Genomic DNA, 19680 nt, shown 5'->3' on the forward strand with positions numbered 1-19680 from the left:
ACCTTGGTTGAGTTTAAACTATAATCTGTTGGATGTCAGGATTATTTTAGTGCTGGTTCTTTAAATGAGAGTTGGGTGATGCTTATTATAGTAAGAAAAGAGCGTCTTTGCTTCTTATTTTCCAGAATCAGATTGCATTAGGAACTTTATATCAATCATATAGATCTAAATTTCAGCAAATCTATTGAGCCCTGTCTTGCCTAAGAGGTACCTGGAAACTAAGTCAGAGCTCTCCAGGAGGATGAATTACTACAGGGCTCTCTTGAGAGTTCCATAATTAATCTATCTTTATTCATTTATTTTATAAATATATTTTGTATACAGGCACTGTACTAGCTTCTTGGGTATTTTTTATTAAGGCCAGCTGATTAAAAAACTCTATTCACCCTATAATGGAGTAAAATCTGAAGGGCGATCCTATAGTTTAAACTCTTACAAAGTTCAACAGAGTATTCCAAATATCAATATATGCAATAGGACATTTATTAAATATGTTCAGAGATGGTTGTGCTGAGTTCCTAATTTTGAATCATTTTCCAGTGAGTGCATCCTGGGATAATCTTTGCTTTCTTTTAGCATGGAGTTTATCTGTTTTCACATGACATAAAAGTAGCATGGCCTGGGTAACCTACTTGACAGTTATTTACCTAGGCCTAGTAAATGCTTTTTTTTGTGGCAAATATGAGAAGACTATGACATTATGCTTGTCCTTAAAGGACCTGCAACCTACTCAGAAACAATTTTAGAACGGGATTAGACAGAATATAACATGATGTCAAATTGCTTTAAAGACCCTACCTTGGCCCTGTCTTTTTCTATTTTTTTATAAATGACATATAAAAATATGTAAGGTATCCTTGTTAGTTATCTGGAATATACTATGCTGGGAGTGAGAAAGGGAAGACTACTATATTGAATGATGGAAATAATGATTCAGTGAACAACTAACAAGTTGAAATTAACAGGAATAAATAGAAAGCTCTGCATTTAGTTTCAAAATTTTAATAACATAAGTACAATTTGGGAGAAAAATGTAATTTTCACATTCAAAAAAATCCTGCTGACTTTTTAATTAACGTACACCTTCACTTGATATTATAAAATGCTTTCTGAGTGCCAGGCACCATGTAGGCATTGTGCTTACCATCTGATACACTTGCAAATGCAAACTCATTGGTTTATAATGTGCAACTCAAAGGAGAAAATATGCCCACCGACTAGATCTCATTGGGAGCAAACACAACACTCCAAGAAGGTCATATTTGATAAAATAGCCTACACAAGAGGGAGACTAGATTGGTGAGTAGCAGGGAAACCAGGCTGTACAGAAATATTGAGTGACCACAGGATGTTTAGTCTAGAGAAGAAAAGATTATGGGACTTTGATGGTTGTTTTCCAGCATTTAAAGAGCTATTGTGTGACTACAAGGGAAGCCTAAAGACTTTTTTGGGTTATTTCAGTTGGACCAATGGGGTGGAAGTTAGAGAAGGGCAGATTCATTTTGATATCTTCAGAAGTTTGCCTGCCAACCTCAGGAAAGTCTGCTACTAAAGGTACCTCACCTCATGAGCATTTCAGCAGAAGCTAGCCGACCACCTGTCACATAGACTGCTTCCTTCTGGAAAACCTGTATTTTGTTAGCAATTGCAATGAACAATCTCTGAAGATCCTCTGATGCCAATTCTTTCATTTGTATTTTCCAAATTAAGTGGAAAGTAACAGGAGTTTTCATATACCTTCCTGAAGCCTTCAGACCCACGAGGATTTTGCTAGCCTACAACTAATGAGTTTGTTTCCCCATCTTCCCCACCTTCACTGGCTGAAACAACCTTGACTTAGTTAACAGAATGTCATAGTAAATATGCTCCAACCATTAAAATACACCACTGACCCACTTACAGTAAAATGGTTATTCAAACCTAGACTGTGTCTCCATTTATTTGCCAGTTGGACAATACCGGTGCTGACAAGAACATACAAGAAGGGGAAAACCTTGCCACAAAGTGAGATAAATGGTGAGAGGAAGTTCAGTGACCAAAGCCCAGGAGAGGCAGTGCTTACAAGGTTCCACATACCGTCTACAGCTCAAGGGAAGTGCAAGGGCTCCCCAGGCTGGGTGGATACAGAGGCAGGGAGGCACCTCTCAACTCCCTGGAGCTGCCCTAATATTTACTGTGTCTATGTCCCCCAAGCTTCACTGTCCAGGCCAGCATCTTCTGGACACCTGCTGTGTTTTTAGGTGTGCCCAGATGTCACCAGACAGCTAAGAAGAGAAAGAGTTGCCACGTCCCTGGCTGGCCATCTCTGTTGTCAGCTTCTGTCTAAGAAACACTTTGGCCAGAATGCTGCCTTCAATACCACAGAATGTTCAGTTCTAGGGAAAAAGACCAACAAAGTATTCTGCCGATTAATTGCTGTCACCAAAAACTGTGAATCTACCTCTTTATTTCTTTCCAAATACATCGTTTTGGCATGATGTTGACCTGCCTGAGGAATCACTGTTCAGGAGGGTGAAGTCTTGCTGTTTTAATATTTACCAAGGTTGACAAGTAAACAGAGATGCAAGCCCAGTTTTAGTTATTACCATTAACCAGAAGTCACATGACGGTGAAGCAACATATCTTGTTTTTGAGTTGAAGTGCTTAAATGATCTGAAAATTATTTTGAATGGTACTAACAGCCACTAGGAAAAACCAGCTAAAACAGAGAACCAAACTAAAATGTAAAATTAGTTGTACAATTGAAGAGTTTACAGACTTCAAATAGCTACTAACAGTGATGCTGTTATTCAGTGAGCAGAAAACATAAGTAACATTTATATTAATGTCTGCTAACTTTGTCAAGCTAAAGAACCATGATTATAAAGGAGCAAAATGTGATATAGGTACTGTATACATAAAAGTGTAATGAGAAACATTGTTATTTCTCATGAAGGTAAGCTGCCTTTTGCTAATCCAGTGACAAAGGGGATGCTGAGTGGCTAGTGATGATAATGGTGATAACAAAGGGAAAAAAGTGACAGCCAATTCCCTTTTTCCAACTCATTTAAGGACTCACCCACTATTGTGTTTAGATACCCAACACTCCCAAAGACTAAGGTTGCTTCTGTACAACACATTCAAACCATTACAGGATAGACTTTCTTTTTACTTGTAGAAAGAGCAACACTTCACAATAAAGTTTTGTTTGATTAACCTACTTCAACCAATTTTAATCCAAATGTACAAACCATTTTAACATAAGATGAATGGTAAGGTACCTGAGAAGAAATACTAACATGCCAGCTACACTGAATTTATGTAATGCTCATAACAACCTTAAGTAGCTTACTATTATTATCCTGCTTTACCAGAGAAGGAAACTGAGAAAAAAAAGGGGTTTAAAGAATCTGCCCAAGATCACACAGCTAAGAATCGGCAGAGAAGGGATTTGAACTCAGCCTGGCTGGTTCCAAAGTCCAAGTGTTTAACCATTAAGCTATACCATCTCCCCAGTTCATGGTACATAGGTGAAATTGATCAAGTGCCTAGTGTGTACCAGGCACTGTGTTAAGTCCTTTAACACAGTGTTAAATCCTATATAAGTCAACATATTAACTTTGCCAGTCGGGACGTTTGGGCACAGTTCAGAAGGATAACAAAAGAATCACTAGGTCGACTGTTCTTGTGTGTCTTTGGCATAACACCCGAGCTTGAACGCTGTCTGTTACTTGAGATTGCAGGATTTTAGCAAAAAAAGAAGTTATTTTATTCTCTCTCCCTTACAGGGGTGGAATGGTCCAAACCAGTGAGCAGTATGAATTTGTGCATCATGCTCTGTGCCTGTACGAGAGCAGACTTTCAGCAGAAACTGTCCAGTGATCCACTGAAGACATACCAGACCATCAATCTCTTTGGGTGATTAATCAAATTACCCACTCAAGGCTTCTAGAAGGAGCTTCTTGCAATGGAAGGAAAAGGAAGCTCTGAAGCCAACTGTGGCATGGATTGTGGAAGACCTGGCAATAGATTCAATGTTGTCAGTCCCTTGTGTATGTGAATGCATTTGTAAGCATCCTCCAAATTATTCTGAAGGTCCTATGCTAATGGAGGTATGATAGATTTTGCACATTGCTTGAGGTGGATTTTGTTTTGTTGTATTGACTATCTGCCACACAGAATGTATGTATGTAATATTCAGTGATAAATGCATCAGGTGATGACTGGAAGAGCTGCTAAAGAAATTATTGTGTGTTTAGATGCTTTAATGTTTGCAAAATCGGTCTTGTGAATGGACTGTCAGCTGTTAAACTGTTCCTGTTTAAGTGCTATTACCTTTCTCAGTTACCAGAATCTTGCTGCTAAAGTTGCAAGTGATTGATAATGGATTTTTAACAAATAAGTCTTTGTTTTTGAAAAAAAAAATCAAAAGCAGTAACTATTTTATATGGAAATGTGTCTTGATAATATTATCTATTAAATGTGTATTTATAGTACCTTCTATCAATCAATTACAGAGCACAATGATTGTCATTGAGTATATATGTATCTACTCTCTATTATTGGGCATAGAGGTAGCTTCTGCTCCAGAACTCTATCCATGTATTTATACATTGTAAGTCATTTTACTTTAAAAGGGAAAAACAAATTTATAACAACTATGAGGTATCAAGAATTTTAAATATTTGTCTCTCTTTTACTAAGAAAGGATTTTTGAATATGCTGTCTACCTAGAATCTCTCTCCAAATAAAATGCAGAAATGCCTTTGGGAATGATGTAACCTGTCCCATTTCCAGAGGTTCTTGATAAGGATACTGCCGTGTATTTCCTTAAACTTCTGACAGGTTTTAATCCTCAAGAGACAAATAAAGTTAAAATAACTGCACTCAACAAACATTCTCAAATATGGATTTCTGCTCAAATATGAATTTTTAATGCAGCAATGTTGACTTTGTTTCATACTGCCAATAAACTACTCTTAATAGTAAACATTGAGTAAAGCATATTCTTTTTTTTTTTCCTATTTGGAGAGAAGCCATTATCTGTGTGGGGAAGCCTGACATAGATAATGTGATGGGTTTACTTTTAGTCTCTACGTCTCCCCAGTGAAGATGACTATCTCAAAATGTAATATTGTCATCACTTGAGAGATAATGATCTAGAAATGCCATCATTATGTGGTTTTCCTCAATAGACTCTCAGCATATCATTAGACAAACAGTACATGTTTATGTCTTTGTATTACTTGTCATAGACCCTCATAAATTACATGGTTTTTGTTTATTCAGCAGAATCACATCACCTGAAGAGATGTAATGCTGTAGGAACATTCAATTACCTAAGATTACAATTCCTTTCTTCCCTCTTGAGGTTAAGAAGTAGTCACATGCCAAAGGGACGGTAGGTGAAGGCTTAACAGTTTTATTCTGCTCCTGGAGGCTGGAATTTTTCCTACATTAAAAAGAAAAGAGAGGTAATCATAATCCCTTCTTTCTAAGGAAACAGACAAAAGGACACTGGTGTAAAACTTGCCCAAACAATTCAATAGGAGGAAGTGCTCGTCACTGACTTTTCCCCCCACCATGAAGGCACATTTCCTTCCTAGTCTCTGCTTCTCTTATCTGGGAGAATTTTTTTTCCCCCCAAGCGAAGCATGAACAGTTGTTAAGTGGAAAATGGAGGCTGGATTTTACATGGTGATTCTTACCTGCGTGATCTTCGGGAACTCAGGTAAGTGGGTCTGCCTCAGTTTCCTGAGGCGTTTCTCCTATATCCAGCCAAGGAGTCTCTGGCCTTTGAAAAGTAGCTGGATTAAGGCAGAAATGGAGCCAGGTCTCCATGGCAGTTTAGCCAAAGACGATGAGAAGGGGGAATAAAAGGAGGTAGCTGTGCCCACACTGTTGAAATTTCTCTCCAGAAGAAAATAAATGCTCTGCTCATGTCCTCCAAATGCCTCGGGCAGCTCCTGAAATGGCATCTGTACAGCAGCAGAGAGTGAAGAATGCTCAGGAGAAACTTTGTATTATTATGTAACAGTCTGTGGCATTCCCCATGCCTTTTTCCAATCAGGTTATACTTTTGTTTTCTTTTATGTTAAAGAAAGAAAACATAAGAAATACGATTAAAGGGAGTGAGGAAATGTGGTATGTTTTATTTGGAAGTTGTCACTTGCAGGGACTGGATATTTTTATGGGAGGGCTGGGCAATTTAACTAGAAGCTGGTTTCTGATCCTGAATATCTCACTTTTAATATTGTTGTTTAACAACTGGATATTTAATTTTTTACATCAAGAAATGCTAATGTTTTAACCTATTAGTATTTGAGGGAAAATTGTACATATTGCCACAAAATAAAGAATTGCTTCTCTCCAGGACAATAGGAAATTTAGTTTGTGATAATCAATACTGTCATTGGTTGCTATTAGCTAGGAGCTAGTGCTTAATTAAAAGGGTGGGAAAATGTGTTTTATTTTTTGATAAATACATAGAATTTTTTTTTAAATTTCAAACTACGTCATTTGTGTACAAATAGTTATTGCAATGTGAACTTAAGTATTGGAAAAGAGGGTGTTTTTTAGAGTGGGGGAGGAAGGCAATACGGAAAGAGCCAAATGGTTAAAAAGAAAACTGAGCTTTTCATAACTTCACCATATTTAACTAATTGGGCTAAACTATCACACCATATTCTTTGGATGTGGCTTTCCTCGTCCAGAAGAAAACCATATGGTTTTGTTTCTCTTCCAAGCTTGCTTTCATTTTTCCAATGGGGGCGTGTTTTCTTCCCTAAACCATGTGAAAGTAAAAAAAGAGAGGGTGGAGGAGCTAAATGTGACATTTTACATTGTCAGCCTTGGGATTTTAAATCACAGGTTGAATCTGGGAATTTTCTCTTAAAATGACAGCAATGGCAAAATATAAGTAAATCTGGTATTTTTAGGTAGCTGATTTGTGGACAGTTGTTTTTTGTTTTCTAATGGGCCTTATAATTTGCTACACTGTACTTTATGAGCTTTTCATCTTCCAGAAGGGTTTCAGATTGTCCATGTCCAGAAACAACAGTGTCTTTTCATAAATCAGAAAGTGGGCATGGGTTTATGCAATGGGACCAGCCAGAACCAGCAGTGGATGTGGACCGAGGATGGAAAGCTCCTTCATGTTAAATCTGCGCTGTGCCTGGGCATCTCCAATTCCTCTCGTGGCCCTTTGCGTGTGGCCATCATCACCCACTGCTCCCACGCACCCCGATGGACCTGCTATGAGCAGGAAGGGTTCCTTGAGGTGGAAAATGCCTCTTTCTTTCTCAAGAAACAAGGCCCTAGAGTAGTGGTCAAGAAGGGCAGGAAATACCTCCATAGCTGGATGAAAATAGATGTCAACGAGGAGGGAAAAATAGTCAATGGAAGCCTCTGCTTTACAAAAGGTGAGCTATTCCTTTCAGAATCAATTCTGAGAGTCCTTCTGCTAAAATGTCTTGTTTTTTCATATTCAAAAGAAGTCCACATGTCCCAACATATTTCCTATGGAAGATTCACAAGTTAGTGGAAATGGATTGTGTTGTGCTCAGTGATGGAAAACTTCATTACCCTCGTTAAAATAAGCCCAGCTTTTCTCTTGCTATTGCTCACTCTTCCTTCCCTTCCTTTCTTACTTCTTTTATTAATTTAACAAATAGTTCTTGAGCTTCTCTTTTGTGTCAGACACTATGGTTAAGTACTGTTAGATGTAGGAATATAGATCTAGGCATCCTCACGCATATATATGTAATGACTAAAGTCCATGATCAGGAAATTATTTGATTTTGCTGACATAGACACTTCTATTCTCTATTATGAGGAATTATTAGAACATAAAATGGTGCTTGATAAGATTGGATGTTTTTTGCAAATCTCTTGTATTGATGTTTAGGGATAGGGACAGATATCTTTGGAGTTAACACAGTTTTCAAATGTGAAACTGTAAAACCCACAGATTTTTCTAATTTGTTGACCACTAATGGATATAATCCAGATGGTGGGCACGTGTAAAAACATGTATACACATGCACAAACTCCTGGTGCAGTACACAGTTTAGTCCTGAGCTAGAATTTCTGTTTCTGGAATACACATGCAGTTTAATCTTCCCTTTAAGTTAATCATTTTATTGCATATTTACTCTTCTACTAGAGAAGTACAATTCCTTTCCTGTGGTTCAACTATGAAGGCCTGTCCTAAGTAACAGAAACACTAAATATTCCAGTTGTACTGTTATACAAAGGAAGTGAGATTCATCCCCAAGCTCCAATCAAATCTTATTTAATAGAAGATTCTTTAATTGGAACTTTTTAAAAAGTACATATGGATTCAGTGATGAGTTATTCAAGACAAAAGATAATTCATGGAAAAACTATCTCCTTTGAACCCTCATACAAAATATGTCCAGTGATGGAGTTCACTTCAAAAGTAGAGTGCATAGAATAGGCCATTTGCAATTAACCACTGAACATGCTCTATCTTCAGCAAGCCTGATAACGTGTGTTGGGGGAAAAGATGGATTTCTACATAAAGCAAAGAGTTAAAATTTGTAAAATTGTGGCACAAAAAGCATCTTATATTTGAATACACATGTTTATTACTTTTGCTTAACCAGAACTATAAGCTAACAGACACATTTTTCTGCTTCATCTTAAACTTATCATTGATTAAAGATTAAGGATGATATTTGTGGAGCCACTGCATAAAAGCTCACTGATTTGCTAGAGAAGCCACTGTAAAAAAAATTAATCAAAGTGCATTCATATGTTTGCAGTGAATTATTCCAAATCCTCTTTTTTTAAAGTTCCTGCCTAAATACTATAATCTAAAGCAGCACAAATATGCATTTTGTTCATCTATAAGTTGTGAATTTTCTTGTACATTTCTCAGTAAAAGGAAGCATACCTGTGAAGGTAAAAATACAAACCATATGTTTCATACAGGAGACATTCATGATTTCACTCAAGTATCCAAGTAATATTCATCCAACATTTACTATGTGCCAGAGTTTGTGGTGGTAACGGAAGTACTCTATACCAGTGATTCTCACCCCAAGCTGTGTACTAGACTCACAGGGTAGGTTTTAAACAATTCTAATGCCTGGGCTTCATCCTGTAGACCAATTAAATTAGGCATCGTAATTTTAACATGCTTCCTGGGTGACTCTAATGTGCAGCCAAGTTTGAAAATTACTAAATATGTCTTACTCCTTAAAGTAATGCGGAAGTCAGATAAGCAAATAGGTAATCACGATAGAGTGTAAATGAAAAAGGTACCCCTCTCTTCGATATACATCTTTGCCAGTATGTCATACTAAGCACCCATTCTTTAAAATTTTCTTCAAGGAAAATTTTTAAATTGCATATTTTTTAAACAGCGCCCACTAGGTTTGATCATAATTTAGCTATCTCTATTCTCACCAACCTACCTCTTTTCTTACTCTTCTTCACTCAGAGCTTCTTTATAACAGGTTGACTTTGGTAGACTTCCAAAGTAGATTAAAATTCAATTTAAAAACCAGTGTGGAGTTTTTCTGAGATGGTCATCTGTACCATAGTTGGGTTTTTCAAATCATCATTGCTACTGTGGTGAATTTCTTTAGGACGAGAATATTTCTTTAAAACCCCTTAAAACAACCATTTAATGGGGCCAATAGAAGAATAGAATAGAATTTAATGGGACCTAATTAATAGACACTTATAGAATATGTGGACTGTGTGAAACCAGGTATGTGACAGATGACCAAATTAAAGATGAGATTGAGATTTTTACCATTTCCTCTGAATTTCAAGTTTATTCTTAAAGAGAACATTGCATACCTTCATTTTCAACAAAGGGAGACTGTCTCAGGCAAACAGACTCTTTAAAAAAAAAAAAATCAACCTTTTAAATCAATATTTTAAAAATTAGGGCCCTACAGCTAACATTCTGAGTCATAACAGTGATAATAAAAGCACTGTCTACAAAATGCCAAGATAACTGGCTAAAAATTGAAAAATATTATTCCTCCCATATATTCTTTTGTCAATCAGATGCCAAATATCCAAATATTTAGAAACATTCATTCTATAAATTCACACAGGTATTCATCAATAATGCAATAGGGTCTATTTAGTAGCATTGAATCGAATTTTTTATAATCAAACATTTGACCTTTTTTTCCCAAAGACTATTATTATTTTTACAGTAAAAATGCACTCTGAGGTCCAAACTCTGACTTACAAAGTCTTGAAACAAAACACTCAAAAGTGGAGGGCTTTCTGCACAGCTTAACCTTATACAATAAAGGGAAAATTATATTGGCCTACATTTTGGGATGTACTTATACATTAATACATTCCAGGAAAGTTCACTTAAAATTTGATTGAAAAAAAAATCATTTCTTCATGTCTTTTGTATAATACAAGAGACACAGGGGGAAAACAGAAAAAATAAGTTGCTACACTATAAGACTTTTGAGAATAGGGATCATACCGTAAGAGTCTTTATATCTTATTGTAAGCTAATCTTGCCATCTGTGCTCAACAAATCTTGTTTAATTTAATAAATGTTTAAACTTTCAGAAAGTATTGAATACCAGACTTGTAGGGAACAATAAAAGAAAAAAAGAATAACAAAGCTGTAAGGACTACTTTGAGGAGTGCCACTACTGGAATCATGACTATTGCCTTTGCCTTCTATACAATCCAAGCATAATTTTTAAACCCACTAAGCCATTAAAAGTTATAGCTGCATCTATTCCAGCAGAGAATAGTCTTGGCCTCATGAGCAGACAACAAAGGTTACAGTGGGTCCAAATACTGAAGTTTAATGGATCTACCTGATGGGGAAAATAACTCATTCCTTGACCTCCATATCTACATGGGAAACAGGGAAATGTACTCAAAGGAAATTACTGGCTTGCAGGCAGATCCAAGCAAATAATCCTTGACAGGGGGAAATTAAAAAACTCTATATCCGAAACTGGCATCAACAATACCAGCACAAATCCGTTGGCAGATGGAATGTGTCTATGTGATTCTAGGACTTATAAATGAAGGGCGCAAAATTCTATTCATGGTTTGGATACCCTTTCAAGAGATGCTAAGACCCCTTACATTCATAAAAAGCTGGACGATTGTCTAAAATTGTCACTTTTTGCTCAGACGTTTCATACTGGATAGAGAGCAACACTGAATATAAGATGTCAGCAACCAATCAACATTTATTCCACACCTACTACAGATTCATTCATTCAAATCTCATATTTATCCGACAGCAGGTAAATTTTTGCAGGCAAATTTTCAAGTGTCCCTGATATGGATGAGTTGGTGAGATCACTAAAAGACATTTTGCTGATGAAGTAAAACCATATTGTTGGCAGGCTTCATATAACTACTGGTTAAAGTAATTGTTTAATTATAGCAATTTAGGTGAGGGAATAAAGTGCCTAAGTATTGCAGAAGATAATCAATTATATATATCCTTGTAGAAAAGGTTTTAGCAGAAGTTATTTGCCTTAGAGGCTGGCGGAAGTGCTTGTGAATACAGAGAGCTCCTGGGGAAAAACAAAACAAAACAGAAATTGTCTTTTATATATGTAGACCCTGCTTAGGCCAAATTGACTGTCATAGCCTTTTCAGGATATGTCTTCTCCTTGCATTATTATAACAGCACGGGCCTTGTAATGGGCCATTTTTAAATATAATCATTGAAAACAATATGATCAGGGATAGCTGGTATGGCATCCAGAGTCTCCCAACAATTTTCAGCCAATGACATACCAATGAATTCATCAGGGCACACCCAGAGCCACGTATGACTTCTGTGGGCCCTGGGCTCATCTGCATCTGTGGGTCCCTTTCTCTATTTAAAAATAAATAAATAAATAATTTAATAGATGTACAGGGGTTCTAAAATTCTCATTTTTCCTAATGTGTGAAAAAAATGAAAACTTTTTTTGACCTTAAATGTTGATTTTTTTTTTCAAAGAAATTAAATCATTTTGTGGGTCCTAAAAATATCATGGGCCTTAGGCCCATTTTGATCTTTTTGTCCAATGCTGATCCTTTTAGTTGATTACTACCTACAACAATTTGTGCTGTCAGACCTTGTTGTGCCTAATGGACAAGTCAGTTCTGGGCGTGCCAAGTTATTCACCCCCTTTCTACTTCCCCTTTTCCTGACCTTGTTTAAGAAGCTTCTTGTTTAACATCTCTCTCCCATGGCCTGATAACCCTGAACTTAATAAGCCATTCTTCCTCCTCCATTCAGCACACTTTCCTTCTACTCCATGACCTACCTCATCCTTCTCCCGAAAAGAAAAAATGGGGTATTGGGATAAACCAGGAACATCCTAATAATGCAACCCATGATGCTGTTGTTGAGTAATAATTGGCTATTGAAAAGTATTTTTTTGATTTAGTAAGTCCTTCATTTATTTTTTAATCTAAAGTTTTTATTATGCTATGCTTTGGTGTTTTACTATGCTATGTCATAGTTATCAATTCCCATTTATTAATTTTACATTCTTTATTTCTAATCTTGGGTATTTTAACGTAATTTAGATATGTATTTTTTAAAGTGTACTTTTTATTTTAATGATTACATTGTCTGAAATGTTAATTATTATTTTTACCATTTTCAATAATTATTTAGACTATTTTAATACCCATCTCTTTCACTTTACCTTTATTCTATTCCAATCTTATTGAGTGTGTGTGTATCATCCTTTTCTAAAGTACCTTCTATTCATTGGTTATCTCTTTCCCAGTTGATTTACTCACTTTCATTTATTTTTTTTTTCAGGGTTTATTATTTTTTTCCAGAGAGCTGGTTAAACATTTACAAATACCACATTAGGTGTAAGAGTTTGGGAGAAAGGTCATGTTTACAAATGAGATTATATCTTTATAATTTTTTCCCCAAGACATTTTAGAATCTATCTCTAGTGTCACAAGTATCTTTTATTATTTAATGATATGTTTCTTGGTCACATTCTACTAACCAATGCTGTTTCTAGATGACTAGTCCACATACAACCCAACTGTATGTAGTTCAAGGTGTGTTGACAACAATTACACACTGAAAATTTTAAGTATTTTACTTCTATTATCTAGTCTACTTAAGGCAACAAAAAGGAAATTAAATAACATCTCAGTCTTAAATCTCAGAATTCACTTACACATCTTTTGTGAAGTTTTCCATATTTGCAAAATCCCAAATAGTCCCATCTTTATTATTTGTTTATTTAATTTTTTTTGGTGTTTACATTTTATTACAGCAAAATATAGCATAACATGATTTACTCACTTTTAAAAGGCACATTATATTTAGCATCTTCCTACAGAATAGTAAGTACCAATATGCTTAAAATTTTATATCTCCAAAATGAGTTTAATCAAAGTTATTCTGTTTCCATCATGTTTAAAAGTTATTGTATTATTTAAAGAAGGGAAATTAACAAATTGTTGTCTTTATTATCATTATATAAAATCCCATTTCTATTATCATTTATGAGCTAATTATAGATTTATTAATAAACTGAAATGCATATTGCTCTTTTTAAAATGTATTCGAAAGATGTTCTTGATTTAATGCAGTCATTGAAAATCATTTTATAGGTAATATACCCTGTAAAAAGAGCTATTTGCAACTTAAATGCTAAAACTTTTTAGATTGGATTCAGGATGGTCCACCTTACCTTGAATTGTGTTCTAGGAGGAATTGTGTTATAATGTGGAAACAATGTAGTAACAATGGTACAATAAAGCTTTTAAAAATAGCTTTAACTTATTGTTCCATTGTGCAAGAACTTTTCCTTGCATTTGTCAAAACACGTTGCTGCTTCATGAACTGTGAAATGTATGTACATATTTAAAGAACATCACAATAATTCATAGACACCAAAACATTCAAAGATCTACTATTTTTAGCATAATTTCATAGAATCTATTTCAACAGAGTTCAGGAGATAGAAAAATAAACTTATTTTGATCTCCTTATGTATTTCTGTAATGAAATGAATTTTCTTTTATCCCATCTATTTTATAATCCTTCAATCCTCACAGCAGAATTCTGTTTGGCTCTTATTGTGTATATGGCTGTAACCTGACACTCACATGTATGTTAGAATCACCTGAGAAACTTGTTAGAAATGCAGGTCCTGCGTCCCACACCAAATCTACTGAATCACAATTTCTAGAAGGAGAGCCAAAGTGTCAATAAACCTCAAAGGTGATTCTGATGCCTACCAAAGTTAACAAACCACTGCTTTAAAATTTGTAACACCAAGGTCAAAGGTTTGGATTCCCATACCGGCCAGCTGCCAAAAATTAAAAATAAAAATAAAAAAATTCATGAAACTTGGAAGTTGGATGTTAAAGCTAAAGCTTCTTTCTTGCTTCTCAAATAGCACAAGTTAAAAACACAAACACAAAATGAAGAGGTACTGGACATGAATATTCTGTAGTTTCTTTCCGTGGACAAAAGGTGGTGGCCTAAAATGGAAAATGGGCTTGTTTGTTTTGGGGTGTTTTAAAAATATATTTAGAAAGTTAATTAAATAAAGATAATTACAGAAGACTAAATTTTTTTACATAAGATAACTCAAAGCAACAGGCAATAGTAATAAGCTATATTACTGGCAGAAGAAATTTCAAAAGTGTTTTGATTATTTATCTAATTTTGAGAGAATCCATTGAATTATGTAAGTTGAGTAATTTAAAAACAGTTCTAAGGATAAAAACTACTCCTTAGTGAAGAAGAGTAAGCATAGGTTGACATGCTAAGACACATAATTACATGCTAGGTATTTGGAAGCTTGTTTTTGTCCTAACCCCATCATTAAATTTTTTTTGAGGGTCTGAGAGCTAAAATTGTCATAGGTAGTAGTCAACTCAGAGGATTATCATTGGCCAAAGCTCAAAATGACCAAAATTATGATCTCCATATATAGAAATTTTTACATCCCTCCAATAGACAAATGTCTACATAAGGGACATTTCAAGCCTCTAACTCATTTAAGACTGCAGAAATAAGACTGTTTCTCAGAGTTTGTTGCAAAGAACCTCACTAACAGCAGGTTGAGTTTGTCATGTAGGAAAATCCCTAAGGATAAATAAATCTCCTGATCTATGTCCAGAGCAGTTAACCCAGGCACAAAGGTAGTGATAGTGGCACAAGATTTGAAAGGATAAAAACAAACAGAAACTAGGGAAATGTCTAAAAATCTATCAAAGCCTAGACCTAGTACATGTATAAGTAGGGCTACTAGATAACGATACCAGTTACATTTGAATTTCAGAAAAATAACAAATCATTTTTTAGTATAAGCATATTTTAACGTATAATATAATATATAGTATACTCTTTGTATTGTATATTTGGAATATACCAAATATACTGCATTGTACTAAAAATATATTGGTTGTTTATCTGAAATTCTAATTTGACTAGGTATCACATGTTTTTATTTGTTAAATCTGTATCTCTATGTATAAAGTACTTTGTACAACCCTCTACATCTCAAGGAAAGGATGCTTAATAGACATGATTATTTTATTATCTTTTAGGAGAACCACTGGTATTTATATCTTGCTAAGTTGTAAAAATACCTTTTCCATCTTGATCTTCTTTTTCTGCCTTATCCCCCTCTTCTTTATATATATTATCAGATGAAACATGTTAGTTGAAATTGAAATGGAAAGGAATGAAGCTCAAAAAGGGGTGAGAAAGGCAGATCACAACAGGTAAAATGTGACAATTAATGGCTTCTTTAGGAGATCTTTCCCTGGCACATAGTAGTTACTTAATAAATCATTGTTCGAATGAATGAACCAGTAAAGGAGTACTGGAAAAAAAGATCTTTGCTCTGCCATTCTTTAAACCAGAAACTCTCTAAAGTTATTATCCAGTCTGAAAATATTTTATATCTGAAAATTCTGGTGCACTATGGAGTTGATGGAAACATCTAAACATACCATGTTGGCCCATAGTTTACAGAACTTTCCAATGCTTTATATTATACAACTGTGCTCTAGAGTCTTGCTATACACAGTAAGGCCCAAACGCCAGCAGCATCACCTGAGAGCTTGTTAGAAGTGCTGAAACTAGGGCAGGCCCATGGCTCACTTGGGAGAGTGTGGTGCTGATAACATCAAGGTCACGGGTTCGGATCCCTATTACAGGGATGGCTGGTTAGCGCACTTGGGAGAGCGCGGTGCTGACAACACCGAGTCAGGGGTTAAGATCCCCTTATCAGTCATCTTTAAAAAAAAAAAAAGAAATGCTGAATCTGAAAATCACCACTGAATCAAAATTTGCGTGCTGTCAAGATCCCCAAGAGATGGATAGCACATTTTAAAATTATGGCTAGGTGAATCTAATTCATAAACCAATTTTTTAAAAATATATGAAATTCAGCCTTGCAAAGCACATATATAAATTAATCCCACCAGCTCATAAGTTTTAAATCAACTTGCTGTTCTTCCAGAAGATAGGTAGCTTAGAAAAATACAACAGTCTTATGATTTCAGAGTCACATGATTAAGATTAGAAACAGTTTACCCTGTGCTTAAAGACATGTCGTTACTTTCCAAGGAACTGTCAGTCTTCGTGATGAAGGTAGGCAAGTCATTAACAGTGATTCTCTACCTAGTATTTTGTTCAACACCCCCTTTAGGAAGTTGATGCAAACTATGGAAGTACCCCACAGAAGAAAAGTACTCATGCACATACCCACAGAATTTTGCATAAAGTTCTGGAGACTCGTGGACCACCCCTAAAACCAATTTGGTGACCCACCTAAATATTCATAGAGTAAATTTAAGTCTATCTTTTATGGAGAGCTGGGTGTTCTCCTGGTAGTACAATTTCCACAACTCTTGCTCCACCATATAAAATTGATAGATAGATAAAGGATGGGTAAATTTGACAGGGCAGATGAACATTGTTCTATACTCAAAGTAACTTTTCTTTTTCATATAACTGAAGCTTATCCACATGTCTGTTATTGGCAAGGTCTTTTTTTTAATTAAGTAAAATTGCTTTTATGGGAAGAAGCCATGAAACATGAGAATAATTTTCGTAACTGTCCTTTCTTTACCTCAGCTGGCCTGGGGGCAGAAGTTTCGGTGAGGAGCGCTAGAAACAAGTCTCCTCCCCATATCCCCACTACTTTTAATGCAGTTGCAAATAGCCTGGAACACCTTACCAGGAATGCCACAGAGGCCTTCATCAAGAATACTACAGAAAACTACAGACGAAACAGCAGCGAGAGGCAGAACCCCACTCTGCACATGACTGGAATTACAGACACACCATGGGTCCGGTCAACTACTCAGCCCTTCTCCAGCACCACTGAAGAGGTAACAGGAAAGGGGGTACAGAGTGTGGTTCGGGAACAGTCTCAGAAAGCCCTTCTCTTGCAAAATACTTTGCTGAAAACACCACTTCTGCAGTGGGGGATCAGGCACTTTGTGTCCTACCTGCTGATTGTACATGAAATCCTTTTGCATAGTGAGAAAATCTGTGAAATAGAACTAAAATTTATACATTTTTATAAAATGAAGACAATTAGGCTGTCATGGCACAACTGCCCTCCCGCAGGTTGGCCACATTTTCTGAACTGAAGTCAGGGTTCATGATCTTACACATGGCCTGGAATCAAGAAACAGAATTTGGAATCAGTTGTGAGTCTGTATATCTGTCTTAATCATTTAAGCTGTAAGGGAGGGGAAGGAGCCACAAAGCAATGGCAGATTCAGGAATCACTGAGGGAGCATGGTCAAAGTTAAGTAAAATTCACATGCTGTTTCCACATCAACATTCTCAAACCTGCCTGTGACCTTCTTTGGTCCACAAGGTGACAGATAAGTCAAAGGACTGAGAAGCCATGCCAGCAAGGTCATTACAGTTCATTCAAATGATGTATCTTTTTCGGGTGTTCATCCCTTTGGTTTTGCTTTCCTCTCAGAGTTTTAGCCACCATTTAGGCAATAACAGTGTAGTTATAGCAAATCAGAAAAGCTAAGGTTTCACTTGGCAGTGTTTAGCTGTTTTCTAATAAGCAACCCAAATAATTCAAAGAAAGTAAAAGCCCAACACTGCTCATATGACTTAACACCCATCTAGTGCTCTGGTTTCTTTTGTATTGTGCAGAATTTAATATTGCATATGGGTCCCAGCTAGTGGCCACATACTTCATTATTGATCACAGAACAAATATAGCCAGCACTTTGAACAACTTGTAGGACTTTGTTTTATCTCCCCTTTTCCTTCACTGTGAATCTTCCCTGTGACCTAGTTCTTCCCTTGCCTCTGAATAGAAGTTAGGAAGGCCCCTAACTTTTCTGGACACTCTTTATATCACTTTAAAACTCATACTCACTTTTCAATCCATTAACAAAAATATCCACTCCAGGAAATAACCCAAACTCTAAATTTGACTGAAATATTTGCTTCCTCCTCTCCCATTTGCACCACCCAGTCTGGGCATAAAGTAGGGAAAGGGAAGCATGACCAATTCTCTCCCTCCCCACCTTGCTTCTTACCCACCTCTCCTAGATTGATAATGTTGGTTTCAGATCTGTCTGATCTTGGAAAGTGGGGAAGGAAGACAGGAAATGGGAGCAGGAGCACTATGACTTAAGGATACCATCATGCTGGCACTGTGCTCTCCCTAAATTTCCAACTCCCAAACCCTTTCAAACCCTGATGTGAGTAAGAGATTCTCAACTTACTCTAGAAAATAAATGCTTCTTGGTGGAGCACTTCCTCACTTTGGCCTCAGCTAAAATTCCATTCTAACATCAGTTTACAAGCGTATTTCATTTACATCTGAGCTTAAATATATATAACAGTAGAGGAAAAAAGTTAAGTGTATCAAATAAGAAACATATTGAATAAAAACTACAATAGCAACATATGTGCCTGAATGCTAAAAGATTTGTCTTTTAGCAAAAAGAATATTCTCCCATTTTTGCCCAGTTTTGACCATTGTGAAACAGAGAGAGGTCCAAGAGGTGGCTAGGCTCTGCTGCATGAATCAAGAACACCCATCTCCAGAGCCCTGTTGCAGACATATCACTCACTGAGCCAACCCAGTCCTGTGTCACAGAGCTCACATGGTCCTGCCCCAGAGCTGGGTTTGCAGCCTTGGGTCATGGCAAGCACACTGATGATTTTTTTTCTTTTTTTAGCCTTTTTCTAGTGTGATATCCACTGCAGAGTTTACATGAGCTCCCAGAAAGAACTCAGAAAGACTATGAAGCCAACTATCTCATGTTTTAGTTTTTTCTTAAAGCTTAGGCAAAATTTTGACTATGTCCTGGGAAGCTTATGTGTAAAATCTGTGGTGTTTCCAAAAACAATCTCTACCATTATGGCTCCCCATGAAGCTAAGCCCTTAGTCTAGGCATCCCTGCTAGATGCCTACTCGATTTAGCAAGAACACTTAATTTATAACAGTCAATTATAAACAGCTCTGGTAATATACTTTGAAGAGTAAAAATGAGTCACTTGGGATATAAAATGGCTGTCTTTGAAAGTAATTTCAAATGGAACTCTTCCTTGACAGAGGACACCTAGAAGAATGTGAGAGGAGTAAAATCACTCAACTCGGTTCCTCGGAATGGTGTAAAAAGAGCATCTCTGTGTGTCAGTTGTTCTCTTTATCAGACAGCACCTGGCTTGTGAGGATTTGGGGTTGA

At 36.2% G+C, this 19680-nt stretch overlaps 2 protein-coding genes across 3 annotated transcripts in view; both read left to right on the forward strand.

Annotated features, from left to right (window-relative positions):
- The window catches only part of PTPRR (protein tyrosine phosphatase receptor type R), a 248668-nt gene extending 244807 nt beyond the window's left edge, over positions 1-3861 (forward strand). For both annotated transcript variants that reach the window (XM_063075404.1, XM_063075403.1), the window contains one exon: positions 3768-3861. In XM_063075404.1, the coding sequence (XP_062931474.1) occupies positions 3768-3861 (94 nt within the window). The remainder of the gene's footprint in view (positions 1-3767) is intronic.
- Positions 3862-5655: 1794 nt separating this feature from the next.
- PTPRB (protein tyrosine phosphatase receptor type B) overlaps positions 5656-19680 on the forward strand; it is a 111623-nt gene continuing 97598 nt past the window's right edge. Inside the window, exons 1-3 of the mRNA XM_063074620.1 lie at positions 5656-5710; positions 7005-7400; positions 17081-17337. Coding sequence (XP_062930690.1) covers positions 5656-5710; positions 7005-7400; positions 17081-17337 — 708 coding nt within the window. The remainder of the gene's footprint in view (positions 5711-7004; positions 7401-17080; positions 17338-19680) is intronic.

The sequence above is a fragment of the Cynocephalus volans genome, chromosome 12, assembly GCF_027409185.1.
Source record: "Cynocephalus volans isolate mCynVol1 chromosome 12, mCynVol1.pri, whole genome shotgun sequence".
NCBI lineage: Eukaryota > Metazoa > Chordata > Mammalia > Dermoptera > Cynocephalidae > Cynocephalus > Cynocephalus volans.